This window comes from Lontra canadensis, unplaced genomic scaffold (genome assembly GCF_010015895.1).
Source record: "Lontra canadensis isolate GAN:19392208 unplaced genomic scaffold, GSC_riverotter_1.0 scaffold8, whole genome shotgun sequence".
Classification (NCBI taxonomy): Eukaryota; Metazoa; Chordata; class Mammalia; order Carnivora; family Mustelidae; genus Lontra; species Lontra canadensis.
In genome coordinates, this window is record NW_022631002.1 from 10,013,480 (window position 1) to 10,029,958 (window position 16,479).

The 16,479-nt window shown below is 45.8% G+C and overlaps 1 protein-coding gene across 1 annotated transcript in view; it reads left to right on the forward strand.

Annotated features, from left to right (window-relative positions):
- Window positions 1-16,479, forward strand: part of ADAMTS18 (ADAM metallopeptidase with thrombospondin type 1 motif 18) — a 149,671-nt gene that overhangs the window by 123,472 nt on the left and 9,720 nt on the right. The window contains exons 17-20 of the mRNA XM_032853925.1: window positions 6,524-6,665; window positions 9,076-9,202; window positions 12,401-12,605; window positions 15,696-15,881. Of these exons, the coding sequence (XP_032709816.1) occupies window positions 6,524-6,665; window positions 9,076-9,202; window positions 12,401-12,605; window positions 15,696-15,881 (660 nt within the window). The remainder of the gene's footprint in view (window positions 1-6,523; window positions 6,666-9,075; window positions 9,203-12,400; window positions 12,606-15,695; window positions 15,882-16,479) is intronic.

Below are 16,479 nucleotides of genomic sequence, written 5' to 3' on the forward strand. Positions count from 1 at the left end.
AAAAAAAAATAAAAAAGAAAAAAGAAACAAATAAAAAAAAAGAAAACCAATAATGAAAAAAATATAAAAAGGAAAAAATATATATATATTAGATAAACTAGTTAAAAAACGTTAAAGAAGAAAAGGGTAAAAGTTTAAAAAAATTTAGCAGAAGAAGAGAAAAAAATTGAAAAAGAAAAAAAAAATTAAATTAACTGCAAGGCTAAAGAATCATGGGGAGAAAGCCATGAGTTCCGTGCTTTGCTTTCTCCTCCTCTGGAATTCCGCTGCTCTCCTTGGTATTGAAACTGCACTCCTTGGTAGGTGAACTTGGTCCCGGCTGGGTTTCTTGTTGATCTTCTGGGGGAGGGGCCTGTTGTAGTGATTCTCAAGTGTCTTTGCCCCCGGCGGAGTCGCACCGCCCTTACCAGGGCCCGGGCTGAGTAATCCGCTCGGGTTTGCTTTCGGGAGCTTTTGTTCCCTGAGCGCTTTCCGTAGAGTCCGGAGGGCGGGAAGGAAGATGGCGGCCGCCCAGTCTCCGGCCCGGAGGAGCCGAGAGCTCAGGGCCCCACTCCTCAGTGCGCCCTCAGGGAACAGCGTCCAATTGCTCCCGTCACCCTGGCCTCCGGCCGCGCTCCGAGCTCACCGAGCCTGCGACCGGTTCAAGGTAACCCCGAGCTTAGAGCTCACTCCTCGGCTCCGTCTCTGTAGCCGGCTTCCCCGTTCTAATACCTGTAAGCTCTGCGACACTCAGACACCCCCGATCCTTCTGTGACCCTGCGGGACCTGAGGCCACACTGGCCCCGTGTGGGCTTCACCCCAGTTAAGCCTCTGGAGCGATGTCCCTCAGCGGAACAGACTTTTAAAAGTCCCGATTTTGTGCTCCGTTGCTCCGCCGCTTGCCGGGAGCCGGCCCCTCCCCCTGCGGTCTATCTTCCCGTCGCTTTGGATTCACTTCTCCGCCGGTCCTACCTTTCAGCAAGTGGTTGATTTTCTGTTTCTAGAATTGCTGTTCTTCTTCTCTTCGATCTCCCGTTGGATTTGTAGGTGTTTGCAATCTTTAGATAAGCTATCTAGCTGATCTCCCGCAACCTGAAGTAGTCTCAGCTGCTACTTCTCCGCCATCTTGACTCCTCCCCCCCGATTCTGTGGCTTCTTGGCAGAAATGGTCACCAAGATACTTTATTAAGTGATGGCTACAAAGCTTCTTTAGGGAGTCATGTGATCCGCCCTTCCCCCAAGCCACCCCAGATTTCACAGCAGCTTTTGATTTTCCTTTGATTTGACTTGCAGGTTTGAAGGCATTTTGTTTTTCATCCCTTTAGTAACTGTCAGCAAGTGATTTTTAGAATGCTAAAATGGTGCGGCCTTATCTTCTCTCCTGGAGAATATGGCTTCTCCTCATCCCTAGAGCGCCATGAGCATGGAAATCAGAAGAGGTGATGAGGGAAGCTTAGACCAAGGAAGCCACAGTGGTAACAGGCAAAGTGAGACAGGGTCAGATTGGAGGTGCACTGGACATGAAGAGAATGCCATTTCCTGGTTGAGACAGAGAGTGTGAGACAAGGAGATCGGGGTGCTTCCAACTTTTTACCTTGGCCTGAACAATTGAAAGGACTGGTTGCCATTACATGGGACTGAGAACAGGGTACCGGGAGGACAGTCACGAGTTCACTGTCGTATGTTGATGTGCCTTTTAAACATTCAAGGGGAGATGCTTCACAGGCGGCTGAACGTGTGAATATGGACCTCAGAGGATGGGTTTCATCTCCAGCTCTGCTGCCCAGTAGGGCAGCCGCTATCCACACATGGTTATTTAAGTTTAGATTTAAATTAAATGCAAAGGTTTACTTAGTCATAGTCGTGTGCTATGTTCAGAAACCGCGTGTGGCTTGTGGCTTGTGGCTACCATATGGAGCAACACGGGATTCTAGTCCGCTATCATCGTTGCAGAATGTTCTCTTGGAAAATACGGTGTGGAGTGATGGATTTGGGAGTGGGCAGCATGTGAACTGCACTTAAAATCAAAGCACTGGATGAAATCCCATGAAGGCGTGTGTAGAGATAAAGGAGAGGTCAAGAAGTTGGAGGTCTCTTTGATAATGATAGGAGATAAGGAGGATTCTCCAAAGATGTGAGGAATGAAGTTCTGTGGGGCAGGAAAAGAACTGAGAGAATGGGCTTCGGGTGGCAAACCAGGGAGGAAGTGATCGATTGTGTCTGGTAAGACGAGGCCCATCAACTCTTGGATATGGCAGGACGCCCTTGAGAGAGCGGTTTCAGTGATGTGTTGGGGGCGACGCCTGATCCAGAAGGATCATGGAGGGAGGAGAACAGATACGGAGGCAGAGTCAAGACAACTGTCTGAGGGATTTTTACTATCGGGAAAATAGCCTGGTGGAGAACTCAGACTAAACAGGGGCTGGGGTCAGGCGTCGTGGGTGAGAGTAGGAGGGCTGATGTGTATGGGTGCAGATGCAGAAAGAGGTCATCGGGGAGATCGTGGAAATTCTCTTCTTGTTGGCGGCACTGATAATTCTCTATGGCTAGCTGTACTGGAGGCTGAGGGACACTTGATATCTTGATTGGCTTTGTTTAATAGTAATGACACTTTAATGTGTCATTTGTTTTCCCTAAGCACATCCTGCTGTTCACAGCAACATTTTAAAATGGTTTTTTAAAATTATTATGTTAGTCACTGTACAGTACATTAGTGTTTGATCTAGTGTTCCATGACTCATTGTTTGCGTGTAACTCCCAGTGCTCCATGCACTACGTGCCCTCCTTAATACCCACAACCAGGCTCACCCATCCCCCCAGCCCCCTCCCTTCTAAAACCCTCAGTTTGTTTCCTGCAGTCCATAGTCTCTCATGGTTCATCTCCCCCTCTGATTTCCCCCATTCATTTTTCCCTTCCTTCTCCTAATGTCCTCCATGTTATTCCTTATGTCTCACATGTAAGTGAAACCATGTGATAACTGTCTTTCTCTCCTTGACTTACTTCACTCAGCATAATCTCCTCCAGTCCTGACCGTGTTGATGCAAATGTTGGGTATCCATCCTTTCTGATGGCTGCGTAATATTCCATTGTGTCTATGGACCACATCTTCTTTATGCATTCGTCTGGTGAAGGGCATCTCGGTTCCTTCCGCAGTTTGGCTGCTGTGGACATTTACAGTGAAACCACGATCCATGTATGGCTTAGGTTCTAGATTCTGTCTAAAAGCTGAAAGTAGAATATATTTTTCCTGCCCACTGAAAGTGTATTAAGCCCCTCTCAAATCATCAGAGCGTCAGTCTTTCACACTCAACAGGCAAGAACTACTATTTTCAATTCTTCTCACATTTCAATTGGGGACCCCTTTGCCCTTGTGGTAGTCAGAGTCAGGGTCTAGTTTGAATGGCAGACAATGGGTTAGTCTTAGGAAGTAGAGATAAATTAGTGGATTTCTCTATCATGCTTCACACTTGAACATGCGTCCCTTCCCCGTGTGTGTGATACAGCTCCATGTGTTGTAAAATCATCCCGCCTTGTGAGCCTGACAGCTCACTACAACCCCTCACTACCACTCCACTGCCCCAGCATTTTATGGCCACATGTAGGGAGGTGCCCTCTTTTACTCTCTCCCTCTGAGATCTCTGTACGAAGAGATTCCGCTTAAAGGGATGCAGCACAAAGAAAACAGAAACCCAAAGTGTTACATATGAGAATACTACTTTAATTAAAGGGGAAATTGAGTTGAAATATCAATGAGCATCAAGATTCTTTTCAGAATGAGGGGTGCCTGGGTGGCTCAGTGGGTTAGGGCCTCTGCCTTCAGCTCGGGTCATGATCCCAGGGTCCTGGGATCGAGTCCCGTATCGGGCTCTCTACTCTAGCGGGGAGCCTGCTTCCCTCTCTCTCTCTCTGCCTGCCTCTCTGCCAACTTGTCATCTGTCTCTCTGTCAAACAAATAAATAAAATCTTTAAAAAAGATTCTTTTCAGAATGAAAATTCTGAATTTTCTGAGTTGTATGACATAGCCATAAAATTGTATGACATATCTAAAAATTCTGAGTTGTATGACATAACTATAAAAAGAAGAAAAAGACTAGAAAGATCTTCAAAAGTAAGACTTCTAGGACCTTGATTTTGAGGTTTCCCTGGGTGACTAAGGAGAACTTGGCATTTGTCCATCTTAATGGTAGTCACCTGGTGTGTTCTGTTTTGGATGGGGGTGCGGGGAGCAAAGACCCATCTCTCAGCATGCTGGCTGTTTCTAGGAGGCACCAAGTGTTTGTACTGTTGTACAAACACTTGCAAATAATGTACAAACACTTGCAAATGATGGTCACACCACGGAATCTTCAGAGTAAGGCATAATATTCCTGGAGATGCTGAAACTAGCAGCGAAGTGGAAACCATTCTGTAGCATCCTGGGCAGTGGTTGGTATAATGAACAGCTACCACCCACCCAGCTCTGATTGAAGTGGGCTCTCACCAGACAGGGAAAGAGCCAGGGTTGCCTATTTTTAACTGGAAATCTGCTTTGCTTTGGGGGCACAAATGCCAGTCCTAGTGGTAAAGATTTTTCCACAAGACTCATGGGCCAGGAGAGAAACAGCTACTTATACTCATGTTTGAGATTGCAAGAAGGAAAAAAAGAAAAGCAGTACTTAAGAGTGCATCAGGAAGGGAGGCAAGCAATGTTTGCCTGCACCAGAAACAAGGTGATAGACAGCGGTATTCAGGCAAATTTTGTTGGTGGCCCTACATTCTATTTTAAGGTTTTTTTTGCTAGTCATCTGTGTGATCTTGTACAAGTTCTTTCTTGTTGGTTTTTTCCCAATGAAAAAATGAGCAACTGCATTGTAGAGTTGTTATAGGACTGGTTTGAGATAATGCCTAGAAAGGGTCCAGCAGAGGGCCTGACATGTGGGACGTGCCAGTAAATGATGGCTCTTATGTTAGTGGCCAGACCTTATAGGGTCAGATTTATGCTAAGTCCTTGTCCTTTTTTTTTTTTTTTTTAGTTTTTATTCAAATTCCAATTAGTTCATATACAGTGTAATATTAGTTTCCGGTGTACAGCATAGGGATTCAGTACTTCCATACATCACCCCATGCTCAGTCCCATCCCCTGTTTCATCCCCGCCCCCCCCCCAGCCTCCTCTCTGGTAACCCTCAGTGTCTTCTCTGGAGTTAAGACCCTGTTTCTTGGCTTGCCCCCCTCTCTCATTTTCTGCCCTTTGCTCATTTCTTTCTTCAGTTCCACGTGTGAGTAAAATCATACGGTATTTGTCTTTCTCTGACGGACTTATTTCATGTAGCATAAGACTTTCTAGCTCAGTCCATGTCCCTGAAAATGGCAAGATTTCATTTTTTTTTTTTAATGGCAGAGTAACACTCCACTGTATATGCATACACCATCTGTATCTATTCATCTGTTGATGGACACTTGGGCTGTTTCCATAATTTGGCTCTTGTAGATAATGCTGCTATAAATATCAGGGTGCATGTATCCCTTTGAATTAATATTTGTGTATTCTTTGGGTAAATAATAGTGCAATTGCTGGCTCATAGCTCTATTTTTAACTTTTTGAGGAACCTCTATCTGTTTTCCAGAGTGGTTCTACCAGCTTGCATTCCCACCAACAGCACATAAGGGTTCCCCTTTCTCTGCAATCTCGCCAACACCTGTTGTTTCTTGTGTTGTTGATTTGAGTCATTCTGACTGGTGTAAGGTGATATGTTGTTGTAGTTTTGATTTGTATTTCCTTGATGATCAGGAAAGTTGAGCATCTTTTTATGTATCCTAAGTTCTTTCAAGATTAAATCCATTCCAGTATATATATTACCAACCCCTACTTCTGATCCTGTTTCTTTTGGTCTTATCTGTTCATCCTGGTATAAAATCGACAGACACATTCTCTTTGGACAGATTCTCTTTGAAAATCCTACTGGAAACCGCCTTGATTTTAAAATTGATGATAGGCAACTCTAAGTGGGGTATTCTGTGGTTTTTGGAGTGCCTCCCTCTTACCCAGCTTCTACTGGCACCCAGGAGAAGGACTAAATTGTGGCCCAGGATAAATCATATATATATATATATATATATATATATATATATATATATATTCAGTTTCAACATTATCTGTGAGGCACCACTGTGTGTTAGTACCATGCTAGGCTTTCAAATTTAATCGGAAGGTTGAGACCTCATAATATAACCTTATTGCCTTCAATATATTGTAAAAAAAAAATTTTCTTTTTGCTTTATTAATGGATATACATAGACTTGAGGGTTGTGGGCTTACGGCAAATGTCAAGTCATGTTTCCCTGTTTAACGTCCATCTAATCACAGCTTTGATGGTAGGGAAATAAACATTTTAAAGTATCTAGGGAAAACTTGAACTCAACATAGAACATACTTGGGAACAATGGCATGAGCCAACTTTAAGGTCGAAATGTCATAAAAAGATCTTAAAAATGTTCGGTGAGATTTCTGGAATTCCAGGGTCTGACCTGTCTCTCTACCTCTGGCTTGTGTCTACGCTGTCCAGGTCCTGATGCAAGGCAAAAATCCGGGCATAGCTTGGAAGTATGCACTTCCCAAGGTCACGAATGGAACTCAGCCGGCCTCAAAAAGGCAAAACCACGCCTGGACCACAGTGCAGTCCCCGTGCTCCGTCTCTTGTGGTGGAGGTAGTTGATTTTCCAATTCTGCCTTCCAAGTCTCTTCTCAGAACAGGTTCTGCAATCTCAGACCTCTTTAAATGGTATGATTTAAATAAGCAACAAAAGAACTGTCTTTTAGGGGACCCATCCCTGTAAAAAGCAAATATTAGTGTCATCTTTAAGGATTTTCCTGTGGAGAAAGGCACAGAGTCTCAGAAAATTCTGGTCATTCATAACCAGGACTCACAACTCATCTATCTGAATTTATGGGGGGGGGGGAATAGACAAAAATATCTATTTATATTTTTCTTTTCAGCTTACAGTTTAGTTTCTCCCTGTGCTGACTTTTGTTACAGTAAGAACTGCCCACTGAGGCTTGTGGTAGGCAGGGTCAAAACCAGTGAGAACGTAAGCGTCTGTATTGTGTGACTCCATCCCCTCAGGGGCAAGGCTAGCAGAGTCTCTCTCAGGAGGGAAGTGTGGTAAATCTGAGAAATCACCCTCCTGAGGTTGGGAAAACAACAGCCATCTTCTCAGTGAGCAGAAGGCAAGCATTTTATTTAGATCCAGAAATTTCCTATATTTCTGTGTAAGTCCGTCTTTGTTACCCTTGCCCCTATGAGAAGAAGAATGAAAGTCTACAAACGGATCCATAAAACTGAAGCATGGAGGCCGGTCACTCATTTTCTCATTACCGAGCCTCTGGTGACAGTGGGTCTCCCAACTGCGTCCATCCCCCTGAGCACAATGGGGCATCTTGAACTAGACACAGAACAGAAATAGAGAAAATGAAGAAATTCTTTGGTCTGTAAGGCTTCCTCAGGTGTTCATGCTAATTAAAAAAATACAAGGAAAGACTTCTTTTTTAAATATATTAGATACTTGAGAAGTAATACATTTTTCAGAAATAGGTAAAGGGGATTAATGGGTGTGGTGCAAAAACAATGAATACTGTTATGCTGAAAAGAGATAAAATAAAATAATAATATAGGAAAAAAAAGTACATGTATCATGACGAGCCCCGAGTAATGTATAACATTGTTGAGTCATTATGTTGCACACCCGAAACTAATACAACACTGTATGTTATATGGAAAGAAAAGAAGAAAATGTGAAATTACTGAAAGAAGTAATACATTTTTAGTAGTTCGCATTTTCAAGGCAATGTGCCATGCAGAAGAAAAAAAATTTACCCTAATCCTTGAATCAGCACATGCCAACATGGATACTTTTGTCTGTGTCATTCTATTACTTTCTTATGCAAATGTAACAACACGTGTGTTAGATGTTATCATTTTGTATTCTTTTTTTTAAGGCACAGAAACCATTCTATCCATACGCGTTTATAATGCACTCTTTTTCACTTAGTCTTAAATTACAAGCAGTTTTTCCTGTATTAAATGCTCTTTGAGATCATTTGGAATAACTTTGTGGAATTCCAGGGAGAGCCCAGTTCCTCGGGAAGGAGAGAGATTCATCCATTTGCCACTTAGGCAAATGAGTCCAACCAGAGGGAGGATGCTGGAGAAGAGCATTGTGGGATCCTCCCTCTTCCCTTGATGTAGCTGTCCCTTCGTGTGACTCGCAGAACGTAGCGTGTCCGAGGCATAGGAGAAGGAGAGTTCAAATGAATAAATGCTCTGGAAGTAAACAATTAACTTGAGGGAATCCCAGTGTTTGTATGTGCCTCCTCCAGGCAGACCTCCCTCAACCTAACTAATCATTATCACAGGAGGGACTTTTCATTGTTTCTCAGATTCAATTTTAAGGAAAGGTACCATGTAAATATAAACCAACAGAATTCAAAGAGGAGGCAGCATTCCTATTTGGAGAGCCGACAGACAAAATTATTCACACACATAAAAATTATGTGCTTCTGATAAGTCCGGAGATGAACACTGCAAACCGGGCATTAAGTACCATTAAAGCAAAAAAACCGGAAGCCCCAAGTCCTAGCTGACAGGTATGATTCTGTATTCCGAGTTCAGCTCTTTGTTTACATCTACTTCTCACGGAAGTAGAAGATGCTTCGTGGAAAAGCAGGGTGTTAGAGTTTCCATGCAGAATTTACGAACAGTTTTTCTTTGAAGAACATTTTCCAATTAGCTGCAATGTGAGTTCAAGTTTGTGGGATGTGCCCCTGTATAAACACCCTGTGTGTTAATCACTTCATGGTTCAAGAATCCGCAGTGGTCTTGAAACTGAAGAAGCTACATATTAAAATTATTAGAATATGAAAACTATTATCTCAGTGGCGGAGGGATGGGATTCAAATTAGTTGCAGATTTTTATCAAAGGGAGGTGTTCTCAACACCCTATTTGGATTCCATACCTTAAGTTAAACATCAGAGTCCTGGTAAGTCAGAAGCTGCCTTTGGAACTGAAATTGAATTGGTTATCTGTAATTTTCACTTTGTAACTTTCGATGTCTTACTAGGTTACATAAGTGTAAAGGCCGTTTGCTTACGAGATCAAAACACTCAAGTCAGTTCCTCATTCTGCAATGCAAGAACCAAGCCAGCAACTGAACCCAAAATATGCAACGCTTTCTCCTGCCCTGCTTAGTAAGTCATCTGGAAATTTCTTTCTGGTTATATTTGTGCTTGTATGCTCTCCTTATTGATATGAGAAAATTAAAACCCACTGCCAGTGCTTCTACTTACAAGTGACCCAGAGAGAGAGAGAAAGCCCCAAAAAAGTAACAGAGAAAAGAAGACAGTTGAGGTTACAATATATAACTGGAAAAACACAGATTTCCTTTAGACATTCATTTGACTCCAGCTAAGCAAACCTAACCTTGGGATTTAAAGGTGCTTTTTTAAAATTTTTGTTTTGTTTTGTTTTTTAATCTTTACATAAAGCCTCCTCTGAATTAAATCAGACAGATTTAAATAATACAAAATCCCATATTAGTTAAATTGACATGTGGTTGTTTGCCTAACTTTCATATAGTCATCCAAGAATTTAAAAATCATAATACTATGCAGACCGTGAAACCCCAAATGCAAATTACACAGTAGCAAGACACAAAATGAAAAGAAAGAGGTAGAGGCCAAGGGGTAATCCGCTTCTGATGATGGCACTCTATGGAGAGCTCAGCGGGTGTGTTTTGGGGATGGATTTTAGCCACACTATTGTTTGAACACTAATTTTAAGTAATCTGCCCAGCCGAATGGAGTCTTGTGTGTGATTGATCTTCTGCCAGAGGTATTTATAGAGAATCAGCAGAGTTTCTTCTAAAGCAGTGCTGTGTTACCTAATGTCTCAGATCATCTTAATAAGTAGTGTTTGCTTTGGGGTGATGCAATTATATTGCACAATCTTCTTATGCACAGATACTTTTTGCTTGTCATAGTGCAGTTGTCCTCATTGTCTGGGGCTTCAGCTACTCACCAATCCATCTGCTGGTCGTCCACCTCATTTTTCTCCAAGAATCTGGAACCACCTGTGTCCTGAACACAAAGAGGAGAAAGAAATCTGGTGGGCTTCCATGGATTTTCCCATTTTGCTAAGAAATATCTGGTTCTAAAAAATGCCCAGTGGCTCTAAGACATGATTACCAACCGGTGTTATGGATGTTTGTGGAGTAATGTCTTCTTCAGATGGGGTGTGTGTGTGTGCGTGCATGTGTGTGCACGCGCGCGTGTGTGTGTGTAATCGTGAGTCTTCTTGAATGGCTAGCTGATGTTTTGCCTCCTTCCCATTGTTGATTATTTCTGCCAAGCCAAGAAACAGACCCCATTCATACGTCCATCCGTGGAAAAGGAGGGAGCCTAGCTTGTGCCCGACTTCTAGAACTTCCGTGATAACCCTGTGTAGAAATGAGACTCTGCAGTAACCAGTTACTGGCTATTTAAAAGCAGAACAGCCCTCACAATGACTGCAGGGCTGGAGCGGCGACTCGGGCAGGCTCTGTTGCTCCCTTCCTTTCTTCTCTACCTTATCATTCACATCTTTGTATTTTCTGTTGGAACAATGGGACCTTCAGGGACTGTTGTCCCCCAGACATGGACTGGAAATAAAGTCTTAGGTTATTCGAAGTAGAAGGACAAAGGAGTCCATCCCATATAACTCCATTATCTTTCCAAGCAACAGGCATGTCATAGGCACCTACTGATTACCAGCCTTCGGCTGACAGTAGGGATCTGGAAAACTTGTACTTGGTGCCACCAGTGAACTCACAGTCAAGAGGAAAAGAGGGGTGCGTAAGGAAATAATTGAGAGGCAGTGAGATATGCGCTATGAAGAGGTCTTGTGTAAAAAAGCCAGGGCAGGGGGGGGTGGACAGTGTAGGAACTGGGCTCTGAAATGGGATTGATAGGGACTGAGGACAGATGGGGAGTGAGCCCCAGACAGATGGGGAGTGAGCCCGGGGCTCAAGGGTGTGGAACCATGCCTGGCATACAAAAGGTCTACCTGCTGTGCTCTTCTGTATTTTAATGGACTCCTATTTGTTGTATGAAGGAAAAACTTGAATTGGGTAGACAACGATGCCATCTTTATAGGAAAATGGTGAAACTAATAATGTCAAAATACGAAGTATATTTTCTCTGCATCTTATAAGACACAAATAATTACAAAAATAAGTAATTACTCTATTTTGCATTCTCTTTCTTGAGGAGAATATGGATCATGTAGTGTTTTAGAACAAAATCATCTAGAACTCACGTGCCACATTCTCTGGACAAAAGAAAAGGATTTTAACTTCACACATCAGGCTGGTGGGGGAAACTGGGGGAGAAAATTATAGGATTGGTAAAGGTGGCAGAAATCCAAAGGTAAAACAAAAATGTATTTGGTCTCAGTGAGATTGTGTTTCTTGAAATGAGATTTAGAATACTGGTAAACCAAGGTCAGTCTCAGACATCGCCCCTGTGACTGAAAGGCATAAGGTCATCTAGGGGAGGGAAGGAGTCTCATTAATGCCAGGCCTTCCAACCCTAGAGTATCTACTGGTCAAATGCAGTTGCTGGAAAGGATTAGTGGGTCTCACTGCCTCACCCTCACATGTACACCAAGTCTCAGAGCACCGTGAAAACTGGGGTCTGGCGATCTTTCAATAAAGAACATCAGGTTGTGTGTCTAACTCATCCATAAAGTTGAAGAGTAAGCAGAGTAGTTGGGGGAACTTCCTTTGAGTTTCTGTAGGACCAACTGCTGAGTGAGCCCTTCCCTCCTGCAGGCCTGTGTGATGCGTGTGCGCCCCGCCTCCCCCTCACCCTCCCGTTCCCTCCCCTCTTTCCCTCCCGTCCCCCCCCATTGATCATTCTTCCCTCGGTCTCATTACTGCACTTTGTATTAACGTCCCTTATAGCAACCATCCCATTGGGTTGTCCGTTTGTGTTCACACAGCCATCTCGTCACTGTGTTGTAGGCTCCTTAATGGAAAGAACATTGCCTTGTTCGTTTTTCCAAACCCGATGCCGATGAGAGTCCCTGGCACAAAGCGAAGATCCCAGTAGATCTGGCCGGATGAATGACTCGCTCGGGCTTCCAAATGGCACATGTTTCCTCCCTTGCAGAGAGCAGGAACGTGCTTCTGCCCAGAATCGGGTGGTGATTAAATGGGACTCCCCCTCACTGGACCACATTCGCATGGGCTTCCAAACCCGGACAAGAGTAATTACTAGGCATCGCCCTTATCGGTTCTAAAATCGATCGGAGGCTTTCATCAGGTGGTTAAAGCTTATGCAGTCACTGCGGTGGAAGGGAGGTTGCCAGGCCGCAGCCTCACTGGAAGTAATCTTGTTTTTCACTCCAAGCTGGAAGCCGGGCGAGTGGAGCGTGTGCAGCAGGTCGTGTGCGGGGGGCCAGCAGAGCAGGAAGGTCCAGTGTGTCCAGAAGAAGCCCTTCCAGAAGGAGGAAGCCGTGTTGCATTCGCTCTGCCCAGTGAGCACCCCGACACAGGTGCAGGCCTGTAACAGCCGTGCCTGCCCCCCCGAATGGAGCCTTGGGCCCTGGTCTCAGGTAAGACTTGGGAGTCATGAGTCTTGTTCCTTCTGGGACAAAGATGGTGGCAAAAATGGGGGTGGTGTCCTGGCTCCCACGAGGCCCTCCGCCCTTTGTGCTTTACCGGGAGTTACACGGAGTCCACGTGATGAGGCAGTTCAGCTTGTATCTGTGCGGGTGATGTTTATGCATCCTGCGGGTCGGGAAGCCCGGCCCCACAGCTCAGTCTTCCTTAGAAGTCTAGCAAGGAGAGCATGGGGGCCACTGGGGCTAGACTCACGAGCACAGCTAGAAGGGATGTGAATGGGGGTGGGCAGGCCAGAGGAACGGCTGCTGAGTGCTCCAGAGCAAACAGAAATATAAGGAAGGTGGCGCAGAATGATAGTCACTCTCGCTTCAGGGGGAGAGAGCTGTGGCGTCTGAGGGATCCAGAGGGGACTGGGGCATAAAGTTTGCTGCCTTCACAAACTCTCGGTGAAAGGTAGAAAGTGATGAAGTCAGAAGAGGCACAGACCTACCCACCCTTCACAGCTCCGAGGGGGTCAGTGGGTCACTGGGGGCTGGGATGCTCAGAGGTCCTCTCAGATGGCATTTGTCCCTGTCCCAACGCGGGGGAACGGTGCTGTGGGCATCTGTTTGGGGGAGAGAAACATGCTCCGGTGTCGGGGACGGCTCCCCGAAACAGAGATTTATCTGGTCCAAGATGTGCTGACGGTGACAGTTCCGCTCCATGGGAGCCCAGCCTCTGCTAAACCGCGGAGGTCAAGCCAGTTGGATGGAACCCTCACAAGGATGCGGGGGTTCCGTTGCCTGAGCTGGGACGACCACATTCCTACGTGCTTTCCTTTAGGGAACATTATCCTGGAGCATTGAATTCTTTTTTATATTTTTTTAAAGTTTTTTTTTTTTTTTTTTTTTTTTCAGAGAGATAGAGCACAGGTAGGCAGAGAGTCAGGCAGAGGGGGAAGCAGGCTCCCCATTGAGCAGGGAGTCCAATGCAGGGCTCGATCCCAGACCCTGGAATCATGACCTGAGCTGAAGGCAGATGCTTAATGACTGAGCCACCGAGGTGCCCCTCGGAGCATTGATTTCTGATTAAGGATAGCTGTGTACTGTCACATCCCCAACAGAATTCAGATTAAGGCTTTTGTTTTAATTATAGGACATGGGATTTTTTTGAAGGTTACAACTCTGTTAGAGGAATAAGGAGCTAGCAGTGGGAGACAGTATTTTTGACATGCATTGGTAATGCTTTAAAATGAAGAAACAGGGCGCCTGGGTGGCTCAGATGGTTAAGCATCTGCCTTCAGCTCAGTCGTGATCCCAGTGTCCTGGGATTGAGCCCCGTGTTGGGCTCCCTGCTCAGCTGGGAGCCTGCTTCTCCCTCTCCCTCTGCCCCTCCTCCACTTGTGTGTGCGCGCTCTCTCTCTCTCTCTCTCTCTCTCTCTCTCACTCCCTTTCAAATGGATAAAATCTTTAAAAAAAAAATAAAATAAAATGAAGGAACATATTCATTTATATCAGAAGGTCGAACTGAATAGGATATAGGGTTATGTTTGGTCTCTTTCTCTGCAGGTAGGGAAGTCTACTTTACAAGAGGAAAGAAAATTCACGAGGTCGTTTTAGCCAAATGTGTGTGGTAGGCAAGGGGAAAAGAATTAGGGGACGCAGCAGTTCCACATGTGACCTCATGAAATGGAGTCTGCCCCAGATCAGACATGGAAATATCTTGAGAGAGTATTTTGTGTCCTTAGTTTTTTGTATATTTCATTATTGTTTACCAAGACCAAATGTGTCCCTTTGGGAACATCTTCATGACAAATCTGAAAGGAGTCCCTCAAAATTTGTTACCTCAACTTGTTTTTAGAGACCATGTCTCTCAAACCCTCTGGGAAGCAATTTTAAAATGTTTGATCATTCTTAAAATAAATAATTTTAAAAATAGGGGGAAAGACCCTGAAAACATAAAATGAGAATTCTATTGAATGGGGTCAACCACCCAGAATCTTGAATGAACGATGATATGCGTCAGTGGTATACCTCCCCGTCTGATACGCCCCAATCTGTCTGCCCGTCTCCGCTTCATGACAGCTGCCTGATTGATCTGGGCCAAGTTCTCTAAGTTCTCTAAGTTCTCAGGTGGCCCTTCTGGAGAATGGGACGACAGCAGGGATCTCAGAGGGTTGGTAGAAGGTTGTGGACACAAGTCAACACGCGTGCTTCATCACATGGAAAGCCATTAAATCTGCTGCTGTGGTTCGCAGATTATGGTAGTATTGTCCCTGGCATCCCTCTCCCTTCAGGGTGTGAACAGCCAGAAGTCCTGTTGCTCTCGGAGGAGGCTTGCGGTCGTGCCCAGACGTTTGCATGTTGACCAAGAGCCAAGGCAAGAGGGTCACATCTCATATGACCCTTCTGCTCAGAAACCAAGGCTGGGGAGGGGGGCGTGTCCCTTGAGGGCAAACCCAGACCTGGAGCCAACAGCTTCCAAGCGACTCTGACCAGTTTTCAACCGCTCGTCTGAAAGTCGGGAGGTTCTCTCCCAACCCTGTCTGAGAGCGCGGGGGTCACTGGCCCAACACACGGGTTCATTCCGACATTGACCGAGTGCTTTGCCCACCCCCCAGGCAGCAGATCGTAAGAAGAACTGAACACCCTCCACCCATTTTTATCAATGTCATGGTCTCTTGCTCTTACACGTGTACATCTGTTTCTATTACGCTTCCATCAGATGCACAATAAGCCTCCTTGGCAAGTGCCCAGACCAGCTCTGCCTTGTGCCAGAGCGTGAGCCACTGCTGGACCCAGAGAGCAGGCATGTAGCATTCTCCCAGGAACCGTGTGCGCCCTGGAGAGAACCTCGTCTCCGGCCCCGGGGCAACCAGCAGCCCCTGGGCATTCAGATGCTGAAGGGGAATGCTAACCTGCATTTAAGGCCTCAGAGGGAAGAAACATTTCTCCTACTGTCTGCAAGGGATTTTACCAGGCATTTGGTTTTAAAGCTTAAGAAGAATTTGTTGAATACCTCATTTTTACGTTCTCAGCGTTCACCTGGAGGAGAATCATTTGAAACAAGCAGGCAAATGACTTTTTTCCCCCCATCTCCAGTGTTCCAAGAGCTGCGGGCGAGGGGTGAGGAAGCGTGAAGTCCTTTGCAAAAGCTCCGCCACCGCAGAGAATGTCCCAGAGACCCTGTGCTCCAGCAGCCCGAAGCCAGAGTCCCAGGAGGGCTGTGTGCTGGGACGATGCCCCAGAAACACCCGGCTGCAGTGGGTCGTCTCTTCCTGGAGTGAGGTAGGAGTTGAGAGTTGGTACTGCTGGGTTGTGGGTTCGAATGCTCCGTTCACCTGCTGGCGCCCGGATGCTCAGGCCTCCTTCCTGATCCACACACACAGGTGCCGACTAATGACCCATTCTTCCCGCCTCACCTTTCCCCAAACCCCGCATGAAGCACCCATTGCACTGAGCAGGCCCGTGCCTGGGCGTGAAAGTGCACAACTCCCCCCTGCATGTGTAGGGCACCTCGGGGAGGCTGTGCAGAGTGCTGCAGTGTGTGGGGGTCCGTGATGCCACAGGGGAGCTTGGAGTCCCCCAGCCCTGCCACCAGGAGGTGTCTCTGTCAGGAGAGACTTTCCAGGGAGCGCGAGTCGGAAGGATGAACAAGAACTGGGCAAGGATGGGGTCAGGGAAGGCTGTTCCAGATGGAAGGTGTGCCCCGTACCAGGGTGAGGGGAGAGAGGATGACACAACCAGCACAGTGGGGTGAGGGGGGCGGTAGAAGCTGAAAACCTCATCAGACCCTGATGTCGGGGCCACTTAGGACCCAGAACAATCCAACATAAAGCAGACAGCCCTTAGGGCAGGCAAGTACATGCTCACAAGGAGGTTGCTG